Genomic DNA, 19,717 nt, shown 5'->3' on the forward strand with positions numbered 1-19,717 from the left:
CCGAGAAAGTCTGGTCATCTAGCTCTGTGAAATTATTTCTTATCATCCTGAATGTCACGCTGGGACCCGCGGGTGTAGCTAAGCGTCAGGAACCAGCTGCTGCTGAGGAACCAGCGGCCTCACTTTCATGAGCCCAGAAAACTCTCTGTGCTCCTTCAAGTGCTGGCACTTTAAATGGCGTATTGAATTTCAAGGCGCTTCCCAGTACAGAAGTTTCCCGTGCATGTGCTGCAGAATGTAAACTTTACATGACAGACTGAAAGAAACTCCACAGCAGACATGCTGTTGCTGAGTGAGCAGCGAGTAGGGAAGAGCGGACACATCACAACCAGCGGGGCTTCATCAGCAACTGTGACATGAGATCGGCAATGACAGGTAGTGATCTGCATTCACCGATCACACTGAAATCGGCCGATCATGATCGGTGACCGATCGATCGGAGCAGCCCTATTTGTGACATCACATTATATAAAGTGGTGCGCAGGGAATATGTGATTGAACATATTTATTGATGATTAATCAGAGCGATTTACATCAGTTAACATTTTATTTTCTCAAATTAATTAAAGCGTTAAAGTTCTAGTCTTAGTAACAAGTGGGAAGAAAAGTGCAACGTAGAAAGTTCAGCAGAGAAAAGCAGAATTTAAAAAGCATTTTTGTGAACTCGGCCCAGAAATAATTCACAGGTTTCTCAAGGTAAGAGGCGCTTTGTTGTCAGTGTTTTCTGCGAGTCTGGAAAGATGTCTTTGAAAATGTTATGAAAAAGCAACTTGCAAAATGCACAACTCACTTCCTCAAAGTCATCGCTGACCCAAAGAGGGATCGGAGTGCCCCAATATCTGTTCCTTGAAATTGCCCAGTCACGTGCATCTCTCAGCCAGTTCCCAAAGCGCTTCTCACGCACAAACTCAGGAACCCTGCAGAAGTAAAGAACAAATAAGAGCAGTGGTCTGATATGAGCTGAATCAGTAGTTATTTGATCAATTGTTTTTCCAACGTCTGAAAACAAAAAACAAACAAAAAAAAAACCCCAAAAAAACATTTACGATTATATATCTGTGATTACCTTCCATCACTAAATCCAAATTAGAAACAACAATTCACTGCCTACATCAGTGAAGCAGAATGAACCGCTGATGAGCCATTGTAAATTCTGCCTCTCCATTTTCCTGACGGTAATTCATAATGCATTCATCTCTGGCCTGACAATTCTGGTGTGAATAGCACAATTTGATCCTGCCATTTTTGCTAATTGCACACGATCAAATCTCAATGGGAACACTTGAGTGGCAACATTAACTGTCGGGGGAGAGTGGGGCTGAGTGAAATGTCAATTGAAACTAGAAGACAGCGAGGGAAAAGCAGAGGGTTCGCTATCCGGACCATTTAAAATCACTGCGGTGTCAGAGTCATCATCGTCAGAGTCGTCTCTTCCGCGGCGTGGATGAGCGTACAGTTTTACAAATCTGCCACGAGAACCCTTCATTTGGCTTTAATTCACTTTGACAAACATCTAGAGCAATATATCTGATTTGCACTCCCTGTAATTTAGTTCACATCCATTGAACCCCATTTGAATAATGAGACAGGATGAGAACGCAGTTGGGGAACACCGCATTAAGGACCAAGCCTTCAGGGGAGTTTCGAAGGCTTCCGGTTTAAATTAACTTTTACAGGAGGGAGTCAGCTGGCAGAGCTCCATTCAGACTTTGATCTTGGGATTACAGTCTCAAAGAGACAAAAGTGCATTCCACTCAAAAAGTAAGTAAATAAAACAAGTTTGAAGCAGAAAATAATTAGCATCTTGCATCAGATACATTGGTTTTAAATGACGTCATCTTCTCTGTTGCAACTGTATTTTCACAAGCAAAAACAAAAAAAAAAAAACACTGCTAGTTTAGAATTTAACAACAGCAGCAGCATGGAGAACGACTGGTCCCCCTACTTTCAGATATTCCATTGCCACAAAAAAGGTCATGTACTGACCAGAAACATCTTGACCGGCTATCAAGTAAGTCCGGCATGTGTCAAATTCAAGGCGCAGGTGGCGAATCAAGTCACTGAAACGGGAATCACCCAGGTCAGGGGTGGGCAACTCAATTTCCTATGGGACCACAATCTTTCCAGTAATGAACATTTGTCACACCACAAGACAGAGGGACATTAGAAAAATAATCTTCAGTTAAACTTAAAAGTTGTGATTTAAACAGGATAAAACGTGTCTTCATGCCATGACATTATAAGCTTAAAATATGTGAACTGATTAGGTATATTGTATTTAAACATTACTCTGCAAAAAACATCTAAAGAAGACTTAAAAATGACACCCTATTACAAGGTATCTTCATCAATATCAATGTCTAGTATTATTTTTAGGGACATAAAATGCTGTTAAATTGAGTATTACTCACAAAAGAATCAAATTGAGGAATTCAATAATGAAATGAAAGAATGTGGTTTATGTAGAATTCAGATCGTAGTTGTTCTTTTGCTCCGACCTCACGAGGGCCACATTAATATAGGCAAGGGTCTGCAAGAGGCCGGGGGCAGCCTTCTGCCCATAAACCAGGTACGGAATGAAAGGGTCTTCCTGCTATCTGAACATGGGTTTGTCAACCCTGCGACAGTACTGACTCATATTTCCCAGAAGAGAGCTTATTACAGACAGTTTAACAGTAAATATATGATGTCAACTGCATTTCCTGTCATCAGTACTATGCAGATCGGACTAGCTTTAGTAAGACATGTTCTAAATCACTCGACCAACGATGGTGGTAATATTACCAGCTGATTTTACAGGATACTAAATGCCAAGTGGGAGGAGCCAACCTCGCGCTCTCATTGGAGAACACGCTTGGTGTGGAAGACAGGCCAATTCTGGTTCATTTGAGGTTCACCATTTACCATTTGGAAAGGCAATACGGATAGCAGAGATTGATGACATGAACTGACGCACACACAATGATAATGTAACCCACAAAACACATTAACGGCCCACTCCTTCAACACTTTTGTCTTTAAGACAAAAAAAGCTGTTGTTCATTGCTACTTGCCTATAGTGAGCCATTCATCTCAGCTTGACAGTCCTATTACCAGAGGCTGCTGCTGTGGCTCACAGGAGAGCGATGCCTTCCTGCTGACCATACTTCACTTCACATACTGACATTCGGATTCACATTTTTCACATAGATTCGCATCAAATGTTTTTAACCATGTGCAGCGTCACATGAGACATGCATTCACAGAGACATCAATAAGGGGCGTTGATGGGAAAATTAATTGAAATTTAGATAGATTTAAGTTCAACGTAATAGATCCAAAAGAACAATTACCAGTAGCATTTTCCATTGTTGTCCAGTAGTTTATCCACCATGTGCTCCACTCTGACAAACCAGCTAGGAACAGCTTTGTAGATCAACGGTGTGTCTGACCTGGAATACAATTGAGAGAAACAGTCAATAATCTTGAGGGTAATTTTTTCCCTTTTCACTAAGGGAGACTGTAAAGGGAGACGGTGACATATCGCACAACCAACTAATAAAAGCCTCCAAGAAGTGTCACTCATGGCTTATGTAGGTAACATTGTGGGCGGCAAACGTCCCTGTCACATTCTCAAACTCTAATGGTTTTGTGTTTCTATTCAGAAGGGGAATTGTTTGGTATAGTTTATGACAAGGCTAGTGCAATGCCCATCTGTGATAAAAAGTCAATTTCCCAAATAAATCCAGAGTGCGGACAATACATTCCAGGTTTAAATGAGTGCTGTAACTCTGCCCTCCTCAACAGTGGTACAGTGAGATTCTTGCTGAGAGGTGCAAAGGGCTAATTAAAACAATCGCTCTGCTTTTAGGACCGTCTGTCCCCTTGTGGTTTGGGCAGCACGTCTGCTTATTCTGAGGTTAATTGATTTTGCTCGGGTGAGAACAAAGCTGGTCCGAGCGTTGAAGCGATTTACTTTATGCAAATGTTTCCCTGGCCATGCGCGTGTAAGCTCGGCTCCAGCAGGACCACAGATAATTGAAATGACCGTTGGCAAGTCAACATTTCAGCTTTTAAATTTCAAAAGCATGAAATCGCTGACCTACTTTTTACTTTCAGGAACAACTTGGCTGCGTTGTTGTTCAATGGGAAGAAGGGATTTATTTTGGACTTTCAGTTTTTGGTCCAAAATTGTACAACAAATCGTAAATAAATGAAAGGCAAAAAAGCCAAAGAGCTTGAAACAGACAAATGCCTGAAGGTGACCTGGCTTGGGTGGTGCCTGAGGTGGGTGTATGAAAGAAAATACCAGACAATTACATTTTTTTTTCCAACAAGTTTTTTTTTTTACATTCAAAAACGCCGTTTCAATTTTAATGAAAGCAACTACTAAAGCTCTTCCTCTATTGTTAGCTGACAGGAAGAAGCATCCCACCCACATTCTCACACAGCCACAATTTAAGCCCAAAATAACTGACAGAACACAGAGAGATCACAACACAACAAGGTTCTAGAAAGGCATGAAGGTGAGAATACTGAATGTATCTCACTAATACCAAGAGATAACCCTCCATTATACCACTGTTGAGTATGTGGTTTGCTGGTTCTTACCTCCAACAGAACGGGTAATTATGCTTGAAAGAGCTTGCGTTGACAAGTCGCCCGTTCTCCTTCAGCCACTTGATGATGTTCTTGTCAGCATCCTTCAGAGTGAAAAGATAGTTTGTCAGGCAGCTAATCTAAGCATGTTGCCACTGAAACGCCTGATGCGAGTTTGCAACACAGAAATGTCGTATTAACATGTCATGATAGCTTTTTTATTGATCTCTCAACTATCAGCCATGTTGTAGTCGAGACCACCTCACCAAAGACCGAGTCTAGATCGAGACCATTAAATGGAGGAGAGCAAGACTGAGACCAAACTGAATACTGAACAAACTAAAAGTTTGTTCCAAATAAAATGCATTTCACTACTTTATTTGTTAAAAATATGCAACCGCAGAGGCAAGCTTGCTAACAGTTTTAATAATTCAGTCAGCAATTCAACTCAGTGCACGCTATAAGCTTTAATTCATGGATAGTGGAAAAATGAAAGATGTTGTGATCAACTGAAACTACACAAAGCAGGAGCACAAAGACACTCTTGTTTCTTCTTTATTATCAGCAGCTCAGCAAATGGACACAAACTTGGACACACTTCACACTGAGGATTAACTGGACAGTAGAATGATAACACGATAACATCATTGTGTTCACTCATGAGAAATGGAGAAAACCCTACAGCCAATGAACACTAATGGTACTCAGCGTGGCCCAACAAAATATCAGACATGGCACTGTATTCATCCTATAATGAAAGTAAATAGGTTTGAATGGAACAGACACTGCTTCAGTAATTTGAAAAAAAATAAAAAAAGTTCAAGGTTAGTTTGTTACGGTCTGTGATTAGTGTTTTACTGTCCATTTTGTTAGAAAAATAAACAATCTAAACCATGTTTGGGGTCAAAATGCTATTAAGGGTTTGTCTCCATCTTGACATTTACATCTCATCTTTGGCTATTCCAAGCCTCTGCTCTTCCCCTTCCAAAAGCTTCCTATAGGTGGCAATCTCAGCATCCAGCTTCAGCTTGATATGCAGCAGTTCCTGGTAGTCTTGAAGATACTTGGTCATCTCTAACTTGGTGTCACACAGCTGGGACTCCAACTGAGCGATTACTTCCTGCACGTTCTCCACCTTCTCCAAGTGAGCGGACTCCATGTCCACCAGCTGTTGCTCCAGGGCAGCATTGCGAGCCCTCATCGCATCGACCTGGTTCTGGAGGTCTGTCACCTGGTTGTGGAACGTAGTGATCTCCTCCTTCATGGTCTTCATCTTCTCCTCGTGTTTGCCAGCATGCTCCTTCAGGGTGTCAAACTTGTTCTTGTACCACTTCTCAGCCTCCTTGACGTTGCGTGCTGCTACGGATTCTATTTCTGCGCGCATGTCGCGCAGGTAAGCAGCCAAGTCAGGCCGGTCACCATCCAGTTCGGCTGTTACCTTTGAGTCCTCGATTTGTTTCATGAGATCAGCCACCTCTTCTTCGTGAAGCTTCTTGAGGAACTCGATCTCTACCACAAGTTGTTCGATGCGCCGCTCCAACTCCGCTTTCTGAAGTGTGGCATTATCAACGTCCTGACGAAATTCCTTCAGGATCAATTCAGCCTCTTCTCTTAGAGCCAACTCTTCATCAAGTTTCAGCCTCCACACCTCCACCTCCTCTTCAATGTAGCCTTGTTCGATATCAGCTGCTCCCTTCTCATTTGTCAGAGCTTCAATCAGATCCCGGACCTCTTTAAACTTGAGCTCATACTCTTCTCCGATTCCAGCTGGGCTTCCCTTGTAGCGACTCTGAAGAGCAGCCAGCTCAGCCTGAAGAACAGCGTTTCTTTGCTCCAGAGCCTGGACCTTCTCAATGTAGCCAGCAAACTTGACATTGAGTTCCTGCATCTCTTCCTTCTCGTTGGCATGATGCTTGTGTATCTCTGTTCCCAATTCAACAGCAGTACCCCTCAGCCCGGAGCGCCCATGTCCGTCAAATGAAGAGCCGCGACACCGGGACGGGGATGGACTCTCCACTCTGACTCGGCTGGCTGAGCTGACCTGCCGGCTCTTGTAGGAAGCACCTCTCATCGTGATATAAGGATCGGAAAGCGACAAAAGGCAATTGCTCTCACAGGTGTCCGGCACTGCAACGAAGTCAATCCAAAGCCACCGTGTCTTTATGCAACCGTCAGGAATGTCTCAGACAGATTCCAAACTCTCAAAGCTTTCAACATATTTCCAAAATGCACAATGACGGCCTTTCATAGGAGTGTGGTTTCATTAGCTTGGTGTCAGAGTGGGTAGTGTTCTCTCCCTGGGGTTTGCACCACATTGGGAAATAGCGATCAGATCATGTACTACTCCCGCTTTTCATCGAATGACGACTTACAGGTGTGTCAAAATCAAGGCCCAGGGGCCAAATTCAGCCATCCCAGTCATTTTATCAGGCCGGCAAGACGGTTGGCTTAGATTGACAATGCAGATTAATGTACTTGTTAGCTATGCACTGAATAGTGCCACATGACCCAATTGCGTAATGAAACGTGCAGAGCAGCCTGAATGTTGATTTTCACTTCAAATCGTCAACGCGATGTAATAGAATGAGGTTTACAAATACAAAAATGCGCCACAGAGGTGAAACCAGCTAAGAGACCACTAGCGAAACCCTGGCAACCCACTCCACCATTCCTGGAGGTGCTGTTGTGGGAATCTGGCAACACAATCCACCACTTCTGTGGTGACAGCGCCACCCCGGCTTGCTGACCGGTCAGCTGGTGATGGAAGAGGTGCAGTTCAACACAAGTCGAAATTATTTTGATTTTCTGACCCACATTTCATCTCTATTTGATAATTTCTTCTTTGTCCATTGTGTGGCTCCGACCGTCATGGCGGTAAAAGAGTGAGCTCCTAAGTCTGCATACAGTGTTGAAGTTTGTTCTTTTAGAGTGTTAGACAACAAAAATAGAATAGCAGTTTGAGTTTTCAACTATCTAGAGCCTTCTGTTTACATTATTAGCTGGTTTACGGGAGCTAAGTTGTGCATGTTTGGAATACATGTTTTGTTTTGTACAAATATTCAGGAAATTGTTTTTTTTTTTTTTAATCAAATGCAGAAATAAATAAATATACTATACTACTATACAAGGCTGGGAATCTTAGGGTACCTCACGATACGAAACGATACGATACGCAGATAACTGGCTCACGATAACGATAATATCTCAATATGGTGATAATGCAATTTTAAATACATTGCTCTTAATAACCTACAGTTTATCTGTGTGTTTATGGAGGTGAAACAAAAACAAACAAAAGAAGTAAAATTGATTCATCACATCATACATGCTGTGAGTCCACACTTTACGATATCGGAGGGTCTTTCAACTGCACTTGCTCACTGGAGTCCGTCATAGCGCCGCTATTTGTTTAGTCTTCACCCCAATTTTCAGCCACTTGTGCTTTGCCACGCCCCCTGACGCTGGGTGACATCTCAGACGGTGACACACAGTCCCCACTGCCCACAGTGACTACGGAACGGTGAAAGCGTGTATAGTGGCTCTACTCAATTAATAATGAATAATCGATATGTGACAAGAGCATATCGACAATATATCTTAAGGTAAATATATTATAGGGTATATATTTTGTCACAGTCCTACTAATATATACAGTATATATAAACACACATACATGCAGAAACAAATAATGCTGATGGGAACTCAGCTGCTATTTGTGTTTTAGTCATATAATTTGAGAAATGTTTGATTTATTAAAACAATTTTAATTATTGTCTTTTTTTAGGTGCTGTAGTGGTTTTAAGTAGGTAGGTGGAGCCCTGAAGGTCCCACTGGAGCATGTTCATATTTGAGGTGTCACTCACTTTGACATACTGTCCCGCGAAGTCTGTGACCTCTGAAGTGAAGCAGCCGGAGGCATCAACAGGGCAGATCGGGACCTGGTCTCTCTGGATGATGTTGTACTCTGTGCATACCCTGTAATCATCCTGTAGCAGAGAAAGAAAGTTTATTGGTGTGTAAGTGCATATAAACAACTTCAACTGCGTGTATTTTAACACAATAGTCATTGCTAAGTCACCCGGTGTATGAATCCATTAAATACCATAAAAAGGTCATGGTTTGAGCCACTATCACATGCTATGGAGAAAGGTTATCACAACAAACTAAATTCTACATCTGAACAAGTGCTACTGGTATGTAGCAGCTAAGCATGAATATTCCCAGAGGTTAACAGCTGTGGATGCGTTTAATTCAAACACCCTGTCAAGACGGCACCACAGGATTATTTCGCGTGCAGTAGTCAGAGCACTAAAATTGTCATTGCGCCAATTATTAAGCACATGTAAACACGACAACAGATAAATGGCTCTGACTTCCAGATTTAAAAAGTGACAATTTGTCAGGAAGCAAATGTCAAAGTCCCGGTCTGATGAGGTGGTGAAAATGACAATAACAAATGAATCATCATCCCGAAATGACCAATGACACTGAAGTGTAGAATATATAGAGCTACCGAATACTTCACATATCTACTGGACACACTCATGTGGCGGTGTAATCCATAATGCACGTCATAGATAGTGCAAATCGAGTCAACGGTGACGTGAATAAAACAGTCTGTAGAACAAGATGAAGAACCAAGTCACACCAAACTGGATACTTACAGCCCCAAAGTATGGCGCCTGATGGACGACCCCGGTGCCCTCTTCCTCTTTCACATAGTTATCCATCACCACCTGGAACGCTCCTGTCTCTCCACACTAACAGAAGATTTTTAGACAGATGTGAGCCAATTAAAATAAGACGTGGGATTTGGTTCTGTCTGTGACAGACAAGATACGTAAAAACAAACCTTGGCAAAGTAACTGAACAGAGGCTTGTACTTTTTCCCCTTCAGCTTCTTGCCAGGAAATCTAAAACAAAAACACACATTTCATTCACTCAGCAGAGAAGAAAGATGAATTCACTGAATGAGTCACTTAGTGCAGTTTGTGCTGTGAGAGTGGCTCCAAAATCACTCAATCTATAATAATTAAAATTCCCACCGTTAAAATTAAGATGTTAGGAAAAATCAATTTGGAAATCGGCGACACACCAAACACCACAGAAGCTGCACTTTGCTGCCCACATATGTTTGCACTGATTAATTTGTTAATGGAGACGAGAGAGTGCAGTCTAGACACTCATTAGTGTTCACTCAACGATAACTTCAATAATTAAATGAGATGTCAACGACTGTGATTTTACATGTCAAAGAAAGACAATAAATGGAAGACGGAAGCTGAGCCAGTACACACTGAAATCAGGAGACTTGTGGCCAGTATTTGCAGATGTAAGAACACAAGTGAACAGAAGGTGAACCAGTGAGCCTCAGCATTAGACCGCAGAACAAAGGCAGGCTGCAGCAGAGTTCTATTGAATGAACAGAGACCGACATGGGGGAGCCATTCCTTTGTATGGGGACGCTGACGAGGATGTTTGACCGGACTTTTGTTTCTGCTTGACAAGTCATTTCAATGAGTCATGCCAGATAAATCAGAGCTCTGGCTGTGACAAATACAATGCACTTTGAGAAGTGTCAGAGAAATATAGAATAATTTCTTAAAACATTAAAAAGTGAGTCTGGTAGATTCAGGCAGGCTCAGGACTGCTTCGTGGTCGGAGTCACGCTGACCGTCGTGGACCACGAGCGACACTCACTAACCTGCAAGGACAGCGTCTGTCCTGTAGCTTTTTTACAAAGACTGATAATAGTCTGTTATCTAGTCAGACTGAACAACCTCACACTGAAGTTGGATTCAGTCACTAGCATTTTCTGTGACTTTTGGTAACATCCTGCCATTAATTCCTCACCATATAAAGGGTAAAGAAATTCAGTTATGGAGCTAAAAAACTAAACGCTAAACGTGAATGTGATGACAGTAATCTATATTTCCCCCGTCCCTGTTTATACCCCGTATTTAAAGGAAATACTCTAATTTGACTTAAAAGATGGGCTAATTTCACCCATCATTTTAATCACCAATATTTGACTAAGAGAACAGAATGATGAGACACTTCACTGCTATTGTGAAGCACAAGTCAACAAATTGATTTTACCTTATTCACTTTAGATTTAGACGTCCACGATTTCCCCCCACTTTCACCACATCAACTGTTGTCTCTCAATGTGGAAGAACAGTCCTTTCACCCTCTCATCCCACCTCTAAGGGAATATCTAGCCTCAAGCCAATAGCATCCAACTTTTAAAATTGGATTCTCCTGGACTCTGCTGAAGGCATAAGGCAGGAGTGAACCCACGTTCCACCTGTGTGGAAGCCATGCTGCAGGCACTTGGGTTTCCACAAATATACTGAGGCGAGAGTGCGTAGGAGAGCATGCATGGTCTACATGTGCCCTCTGATAGCGGAAGAGAATGAGATGATGAAGGTAATACTTTAATTGCAAGGTTTTTATTTGATTTTTCTGCATGGTTAAACTGAATTGATACCCACTTGTCAAGGAGTGTGTACTCGCTCTCAGACTTAAACAGAGCACACAGCCTGGCTTCCATCATGATGTACGTCTGGCCAGTGGCATTGTCTGAAAAAAAGGGAATTAATTTCAGAAATATTAGTTTGTTCGTCATAATAAGCGAAATGCAGTGTAGGAAATGAGGTCAAGATCATTTACACTGCAATGAAAATTACCAACAGATTAATAATATGGCAAAACCACCTTATAACCTGAGCCACAAGGACCAGGTTAACCTCAATACCGAGCTACAATACAAGACAGTCAAATCAATATATCTCTTTATCCTTAAGACAGTTCTGACTGAAACCAGGCGCAGAGATGATGTTCACTATTCAAATAGTCAGCAAGCAGGTAAGACAACGAAGGGCTCTTCAAAGAATGTGGGATGTGAAATAAAAATGATCAGTGAAGGATTCAGAGACAGAAACCAAAGCAGGATAAACTGAGATAAAAATAATAAATACACTGAGATTCACAGTTGGGGAAAGGAGAACAGTATCAATAAAAGGGCTCTCTGCCTCCAGGTGCTGTGACAAATTATCGCTCAGACCTGCAGCTGGTGACAGCACTCACAACCCTGACAGCCACTGACGGTGGACGTGGACTAAAAACAGACCAGGAAACGGATTAAAGGAGCCGAGGCAACACGGTAAAAAGTAAAGTCAAGCAATATAAAATGGGAGCACAGAGAGAAATATCTTCAGGAGAAAATCCCGTGGCGTCAAAATGCAGCGCAAGCTATGTCGTTAAATGTGTTTCAACAGTGCCACCTGCTGGTTCCGGGACGTAATAACGACTGAACCGTTAAACGTCGATCAAAGAAAACGCGTCTGCGCAGTTCACAATACAGTACGTACTTTTGTTAGATGCGGGTAAAATTAATTTCAATCCCTTCTTAGATCTGTGTGCTATATCTAACAATCTACACTTACGTTTACACGACTCTTGAAATGAAAATGGATGTTAGGGAAAAAAAAGAACTTGTAAGCATTAGTCTTCTCTGTGCTCCTCTTTGACCCCTCAGATCATGTGCCGGTTGAAGAGTACTTGACATATGTTTAGTCTGGGATTGAAATAAACTTGGAACATCTACTACTGACAAACATTCTTATTGCAATGCTAGTAGACTAGTGTGGCTCTTGTTATTGCTCACCTTTGACCTTGACATACAGGAACTCTGGGTTCACACAGAGGGCCAAGTTGCTTGGCAGTGTCCAGGGCGTGGTCGTCCAGGCAATCAGGGACACGTCCTCTTCACCAATCAAGGGGAAGTTGACAATAACCGACGGGTCCTGAACATCCTGGGGTCATACAGTGATGCGTCATTGTTCCGCTCTATTGAAATGACATCATGAACCGTACGATTTTGTGTGTGCGCCAACCTTGTAGTTTTGATGTGATTCAAAGTTAGACAGAGGTGTGTTGCAGGCCGTTGAAAAAGGCATGACCTTCACACCTCTGTACACCAGTCCCTTGTCGTACAGCTGCTTAAAGACCCACCTTCAATAAGAGAATGTTAAAAAAAAAAGATCACTGCTGATGTACTCAATTTCATCACCTACTCTCATAACAAACTTGATAACTTAATGTGGGAAACAATGTTTGCACTCAGCAAAGAGAGTTTTACAATTGTAGAAAAGTAGAGAGTCCTTTCTAGTGTATTTAATATGCATGACAAATATATGTATCTGCTCACCAGACAGTCTCCATGAACCATGGATAGAGAGTTTTGTAGTCATTCTTGAAGTCAATCCATCTGCCCATTCTTGTCACTGAAGCCTGGCAGAGCAAGTAAGACATACAGTGTTGAGTCACCTTTTTTGTAATTCAGTTTAGTCTGAACTAAAGATGTAATCTTACCTCCCACTCAGTGGAGTATCTCATGACAATGTTTCGGCACTGCTTGTTGTACTCAGCGATGCCCATCTTGGCAACGTCGTCAGGCCCCTTAATGCCCAAAGTCTTGTCAATCTCGTACTCCTACAAATGAAACACAAACATAACTCAGGAATTTGAAATGTCTTCCAACCGTATTATTGATAAGATTAAAATCAACCATACAACAGGAAGGCCGTGACAGTCCCAGCCGAAACGTCGGTCCACGTGGAAGCCATTTTGGTGGGCGAAGCGAGTGACAATGTCCTTGATGGTGCCAGCTAAGATGTGACCATAGTGGGGAAGACCGGTGGCAAAAGGAGGTCCATCATAGAAGGCGTACCTAAACAGAGGAGGAAGGTGAGAAATTGAAAAGACGCAAACCGTCTTGCACAAAGGACATTGAGAATTTCCCCTGCAAGTAATATTATTATACTATTATCATACAATAAGTTTGGAGGTGCAGGGGTGTCTGCCTATGACAAGTAAATAAAAACATTTTCAAATAACTAATGGCTCACATTTTTAACTGACTCGAACCGGGCCAGAATAGAGGAACTAACTGGTAAAACAGGAAGTCCCAGTACCAAAACTTGGCAGCGAAAACAATGGCTAGCCCTACAACATTACTCTTGTTAAAATACCTGAACACTAGCGTGTTGGGCTTTAGAAGATGTTCTTATCTTAATAGTGAACAACAGTAAAAAAATGGCCACATGATTTTTGGTTTACTGGTTAAACAAGAAGGCTAAACCAAACCTGCTTGGCAGCAAGTCGAGGTTAAGCCACCGACAGAACAATCTTGATTCCCTCTAATTCAAAAAGAGACGACTGCATTTACTTGGGCCTGTTCTTGGACTGCTTGAGACACTCTTGGAAGCAGTCCTTATCTTTCCACAGCTGCAGGATCTTCTCCTCCTGGGCAGGGAAGTTGATCGACTCGGGCACTGGCTCCACCATGGCTTCTGAGCAAAGAAAAAAGGAGGCAAATCACAAAATAACACTTACTTGCTTGTTGATTTCAGTGACGCTGCATCAAGAATAAAGGTCATTTGAATGAGGTTTAAATGCAATTTTCAGTTAGAATGATCCAACCCATCTGTCAAATCGGAGGTCCACATTCATTCAGAAAGACAATATGATTAATAATTATAGAGAGCAACGTCATACCTGGCAAGCACAACTAACCCTATAAGAACTCTGAAATGTCTACGACCACTCTAAATCACAAAGTTCTGGGGCATGACGCCTCCTTGTTGATGGCTAACAGGCTAAGCTAGGCAGTCAAAACGAGAGTTATGGTCTTGTCACCAAAGAGAGAAGAAGCGGCACACAATACAAGTGGAAACTCAACTCGATTAAACGGCAGTGTGATAGAGCATCAAATAAGGTCATGCAGACTTTATAAAGTGGGTTGAATGGAGTCACTCACATGTTTTCTGCCACCGGCTGCCGACGGAGACGAGAAATGATGCAAGCAGCAGTCAGACGCAGAGCGGAAGTGACGACACAACCCACTCCGACACTAATGTGATTCCTTTGAAATTTGGATGAAAAACATTATTTATAGATTTATAGAGCTGGATATTGAAAGTCCCTTCGGTGGAGAAAGAAACTACAGAACATTCAATTTGTAATTCGATACTAGAACCACATTGACGCTCAAGTAAAACAATAATTAAAAACAAATTGTATATTTGTCATCAAAGAATAATGTCCATTTTTTGTTTTTATAAAGATCATCAGACAGTCAATTACCACTCCCCTTCTCCCCTAAATTTACAACAAATGGACAGAGTATCAGTATTAAAAACCACTACAATTGAACACATTACTTCATCGTATTTCACAACACAATCAGCAGATAAAAATTAAAATGGTGCACTTTTCAGTCACCCAGAGTACTGTACTGGAGTGAGTTGAAGACGTCCGTGTAGATGATGGAGCACCATTGAATGCCTTAAATCTCAGGTGATGCCTGGGATTTTGTCACGTGGATAGTAACAGGTTGGGCAGCTCTCAGATCAAGGCAGACCTTCCATGACCCAGCAGGCAGGGGACAGGTCAAGTCACTCACAGTGCTTACCTCAAGCCCAACTGGAGGAAATCTAATGACTTGGCATAAATCATAGATTGAACACAAGCTAGCATGAAATACCCTGCACCTTTAAAAGTTACAGCAGAGCACTTCATGATTTATATACGCTAGAGAAACACTGGGTTATTTGAGAAAGATTAATTCCATCATGTTCACATAGGTATCACCTTTTATCCTTGCAGATCAAGCACCATCAGGTCATATCAACTAAAACTTTGAGACAACAGAAGTGATAGAAAGGAAACATTTATTCACAAAGCAAAGCTTTATTTTGATGGAAACAATCTATAGGCAGCCTAGATGATCATTTCTCTTGCGCTGTTGCTGCTGCTGCCGCCGCTGTTGCTGCTGCAGCCTTCCTCGCTGCCTTCAGGCCTTTCTTGTTGTGTTTCTTGGCAAAGCGCATGTTCCTCAGGAACTTGGGATCAACCTGCAGATAAAGGAAAAATGAGTCAAAAAAAAAACAAGAGAAACCTTTGTCAATGTGGCTGGACCAGTTCAAATGGGTGGCACCACCACAATGACCAGCTGCACCTTTGACACATCTTTCGAACAGGTTTGCACCTGTAGTGTACAGATAAGAGACTTGGAAGTTGTACACAGGCAGCTTTAGCTGTGTAGGCTACAAATGGAGCACAAAGGGTGTTCATGAAAGGCCGAGCAATGCTATGGTGCTTTGAATGCTGAACGCACCTAGAACTTGAGGCAATGCACCATATTACTCTGACATTTACTGTGTATCATTATTGTGTTTCTTTTTTTAACAATTGGGGATGCACAACGCACATTTTTGGACTTCTGAGCCGATCCCAACACTTACAGAGATTGCTCCGATATCAGAGCTCACTTCACTGTTTTTTTTTCCCACCATTATTGTTTAGAGAAGGCAACTAGGGGTCAGTGTAATATCACAGATGGAAGTCAGGAATAAACCCATTTTCACAAGTGACGTGGGACAGATGTCTGAAGTCCAACATCAGAGATATTTGACCAACTTAAACATCCAACATGTTTCACTGCGCTATGTTCACATGCGGCAGCACCTCGCTCAACTATCTCACGGTCCCGTGCTCCTGTTATGGTTCGTCAGCGAACACCACCGCTCCACTTTATTTACCTCTACTTTGGATTCAAACTGACTGGTAAATACTGCACATCCTCGGGATGAAGTAAGGGAGTGCATTCTGCCAAATGCTCGCATGCTAAATGGCTACATGTTTTCAACTAAAGTCTCAGACCGCTGTTCTGTGAGCTCAATGCAAACTGTAGAATGGACATCCTAAGATACGTCTCTTTCCTCTCACAAATGTACAGGAAATCCATTCCACAGTTTGCAGTGAACTCGCAGAGCAACTGAATGTGAAGAGATTTCAGCTGACAACATGAACCTCAGAATCTGGACTGGTCATCATCTGGCCAATTCCTGATCCGTTAAAAACATTGGCATCAGAGCCCGATATCGAATCGGACCCATCCCTAAACACAATACAAGAACCTTTTAAAAAAATTAAAACATCAAACCGTACTGCAGGAGTATGAAATTTAATCCAGACAGGGAAAGACTGGTCCAAAATTGGGGAGGCACTAGTTCAGCAGTCCTTGGTGGATCAAATAAAATACTTCCGCACTACGGCATCCATTCCTTACAGCTTCATCTTCAGTATGATGTCCACTGAAATGACCTAAATCTGATGAAGACCCAACAGACACCAAGACGTACTGACCCCACCATTAGCAACTGTTTCTCATGGGTAGGGATACTGTCTGACAATGACAACTATACGCCGCATCGGCTTGTAATGGCCATTATAATGAAATACACTGATCAAACAGATTTCATTGAAGATGAAACAGGCCCAGAAGAACATTTCAGGACAAGTGATTTCACCAATATTTATCTTGACCAATCTATGAAAAAAATTCCTTTTTCAAGTTCAGTTAAAACTCAATCTTGTGAGGTTGCCAAAATCATAATGTCTGGTGTTTGTAAACAGCGCATCTTCCTCGGTTTAGCCCTGGAAGTATCCACTCATTAACACCTCTAGACAGATCCAACAATGATATATCATCTAATAAGAGAACAGTTCTTAATGATCATCATGAACACAAAAACAATGTTTCAAAATTCCCATTTGAAAGAGAAGCGTACGGTCTTTTATTTCAATTGCTCACATTAGTCATGTGAACATACATCTGATGTCACATGGTATGTGAACACACTTACCCCCTTTAGAGACTCAAAACGTGGAGTTCGGGGCTTCTTGATGCCATTCCTGTGGTGTTTGCGAGCTGTGTGCCAAAGAATAAAGGAAAATAAACTTGAGTATTATGATGCAAGGAGATCCAAGTAAGCAACCTTCTGTTGGTTGTGCATTAGAGATGGGCGATGTGGACAAAAAAAAAAAAAAGTCATCTCGGTGATTATTATTTTCACAATAATTCATTTTCATCCTATTCCATGTGTTGGACACTACAGTCTCGCTTAAGACTGTTTTAGTAGTTAACCAAGTGTAGAGATGAGGAAATTCATTGTCTCACGTCTCCGGTAGAACTAGGTCATGTCTGACAGTCTGCTCTGACAGTTTTATTTAGCGGTTCAATTGAGCTGTCTGTTTGCAGTAGCTCATGTCTCATAACAGTTTACTTTAATGGACCAGTCTGGACAGATTTCCTAGATGCTACTGAAGAAATATTAGAAATAATGTGAATAAATGATCATTTAGTCATATTCTATTCTCAAAATAATTATACAAACCTTTGTCTTGTGAGATTAAAAAAATATTTTTAACAACTCTCAACTCAATACTGTGACCGAATCAGAATTTGTTGAAGGTCCCTAACTGATGCCAGGTTGTAGCATTAGCGCTGCCTGAGAGTGTGTGTCCGCTATCAGTGAACCGTAATCGGGGACGCAGAAGTGCAGCCAACACTGGAGCGGAAGTCTGTCGAATATCCAACTAGCAATATTCAACAGTGTTTCGCAGAGGCTCCAGCACAGCGGGAGACCTGCATGTGTTGATATGAACCAAGGCAAATCACCGTGTCAGAGAACCTACGAGGACCAGTCCTAATGAAACAAACACTGATCCAGAGACTCAGAGTCAGCCAATGTCATTATGTTAAAAGTTTCCTGTATTAAGTATAAAACTATGATCACGAACAAAAGTCCACCAAACTCTCCACACCTGTCATGCGCAGGTGTTGGCTGTTAAATGCCACAGAGCTGGAGAGCATGTTGCTCCGTCACTGTCTCATCGTATTCACGTATGCAAGTCCAATGAAGCCTGTGTGCCGTGTTTTAATAGAATTCATCGTGCGATGCAAAATGCTCATCGCAGGGATTGTTCTAGGCGGTATATTGTGCACAAGTTACCGCCCATCCCTAATGTGCGTGAAGACTGCAATTTATACTTACCCTGGTTGTGAGTTGTGTGATTCTTTGACTTTGCCATTTTGACTCCGTACTATCTAAAAAGAAACCAAAATTACAGGACATCAACACACTGTGTTGCAGTGTAACTACACTTGATGTTTGACATGTAGACAGTTGCCAGACTGAAGGACCTTTCAACCAGCATCTTCTAATTCAGTTTGAACACTAGCATCAGACACAAAGTAGATGAATATCAGAGTCACGTAAATTCATACGGGTCTAAAACAACCAAAGATCAGGAAACATTTCAAGGCAACGTTCTACATGACACCAAACCACACTCCGGTAGCAGTTTCACGTTACACTACGTACGTTTATGACAAAGTGATGACTACACACAGTAACTCTACATACATGCCAATGATGCTACTCAGTAGTACAGACAGGAGCTCCGAACGCGTCACACTCTAGTGGAGTTTAACAATTTGGAAATACTATTCGTAGGAGTGTCGTCTCGTACAATATTAAAAATACATTCTAATCGCTCTGCAACTATGTCGATAAAACCGCTGGCCATCAAATGCTAAGCTAACTAATGCGCTAACACATATCACGTCGTTTTACAATTACAAGCTGATATCTTGTGAAAATACTGCTGACGCATTATAAATCAAGCTGTGCTCTGTCAACTACGGCGTCATATTTAAATTCGGGATGAAGGACTTAACCAGATGGGGTAAGATTGTAGAAGTTAGCCGCAGCAGTGGTATATTTACCTGCCACACGAACAGGCGACAACCGGAAGAGAAAGAGAAGCGAGCGGACCCGAAAATAAACGAGTTCAATTGTAAAACGCCGACAGCGCCTCCTATCACTGGAGTCCGGAGGTACAACTGCATGACTGTTGTTTGTCGAATGATGGCGCGCTTAGCCTTTGTAATAATCACGCACAAACGTGACTGGCACACGTGTCTGAGTCACGGGTCCACAACTTCTAAGGAGACGTGATTTCATTTTTTTTATTCCGTGTTTTTTTTCTGGTTTCTAAGGGGAAGTTAGCTTGTGACAAAAATCGACTATCCACTTCTTTCTGGTCATCCAAGACTGTGTCACAGGGGCAGCAGACGAAGGAAAGAGATGCAGCGTTCCCTCATTTGTGTTGTACAGCCACATTTCGGAAAATCACAATATTGCATCATACAGCATATTAAAATATAAAATATAGTTATCCATAGGCGAGAATGTAAAGGTAAGAATCGATGGATGCACATTCAATG

The 19,717-nt window shown here is 41.9% G+C and overlaps 3 protein-coding genes across 3 annotated transcripts in view; all 3 read right to left on the bottom strand.

The window, feature by feature from the left end:
• iars1 (isoleucyl-tRNA synthetase 1) overlaps positions 1 to 14,523 on the bottom strand; it is a 32,100-nt gene extending 17,577 nt beyond the window's left edge. Inside the window, exons 1-14 of the mRNA XM_053867105.1 lie at positions 14,402 to 14,523; positions 13,811 to 13,934; positions 13,156 to 13,312; positions 12,955 to 13,074; positions 12,791 to 12,873; positions 12,477 to 12,594; positions 12,248 to 12,395; positions 11,073 to 11,160; positions 9,431 to 9,491; positions 9,243 to 9,338; positions 8,442 to 8,564; positions 4,591 to 4,682; positions 3,333 to 3,431; positions 791 to 917 (exon numbers count right to left, since the gene is read on the bottom strand). Of these exons, the coding sequence (XP_053723080.1) occupies positions 791 to 917; positions 3,333 to 3,431; positions 4,591 to 4,682; positions 8,442 to 8,564; positions 9,243 to 9,338; positions 9,431 to 9,491; positions 11,073 to 11,160; positions 12,248 to 12,395; positions 12,477 to 12,594; positions 12,791 to 12,873; positions 12,955 to 13,074; positions 13,156 to 13,312; positions 13,811 to 13,929 (1,431 nt within the window). The 5' untranslated portion in view covers positions 13,930 to 13,934; positions 14,402 to 14,523. The remainder of the gene's footprint in view (positions 1 to 790; positions 918 to 3,332; positions 3,432 to 4,590; positions 4,683 to 8,441; positions 8,565 to 9,242; positions 9,339 to 9,430; positions 9,492 to 11,072; positions 11,161 to 12,247; positions 12,396 to 12,476; positions 12,595 to 12,790; positions 12,874 to 12,954; positions 13,075 to 13,155; positions 13,313 to 13,810; positions 13,935 to 14,401) is intronic.
• Positions 5,104 to 7,233, bottom strand: LOC128760140 (vimentin-like). Its single transcript, XM_053867168.1, has one exon. The coding sequence runs from the start codon at positions 6,647 to 6,649 to the stop codon at positions 5,519 to 5,521; it is 1,131 nt and encodes a 376-aa protein (XP_053723143.1). The 5' UTR covers positions 6,650 to 7,233; the 3' UTR covers positions 5,104 to 5,518.
• Positions 14,524 to 15,297: 774 nt separating the features above from the next.
• rpl29 (ribosomal protein L29) lies at positions 15,298 to 19,263 on the bottom strand. Its single transcript, XM_053867215.1, has 4 exons — positions 19,217 to 19,263; positions 18,483 to 18,535; positions 17,292 to 17,356; positions 15,298 to 15,497 (listed from the first exon to the last, which is right to left on the bottom strand). Exons 2-4 carry the CDS (start codon positions 18,517 to 18,519, stop codon positions 15,372 to 15,374), a joined length of 228 nt encoding a protein of 75 aa, XP_053723190.1. The 5' UTR covers positions 18,520 to 18,535; positions 19,217 to 19,263; the 3' UTR covers positions 15,298 to 15,371.
• Positions 19,264 to 19,717: the final 454 nt, after the last annotated feature.

The sequence above is a fragment of the Synchiropus splendidus genome, chromosome 6 (assembly GCF_027744825.2).
Source record: "Synchiropus splendidus isolate RoL2022-P1 chromosome 6, RoL_Sspl_1.0, whole genome shotgun sequence".
Taxonomy (NCBI): Eukaryota; Metazoa; Chordata; class Actinopteri; order Syngnathiformes; family Callionymidae; genus Synchiropus; species Synchiropus splendidus.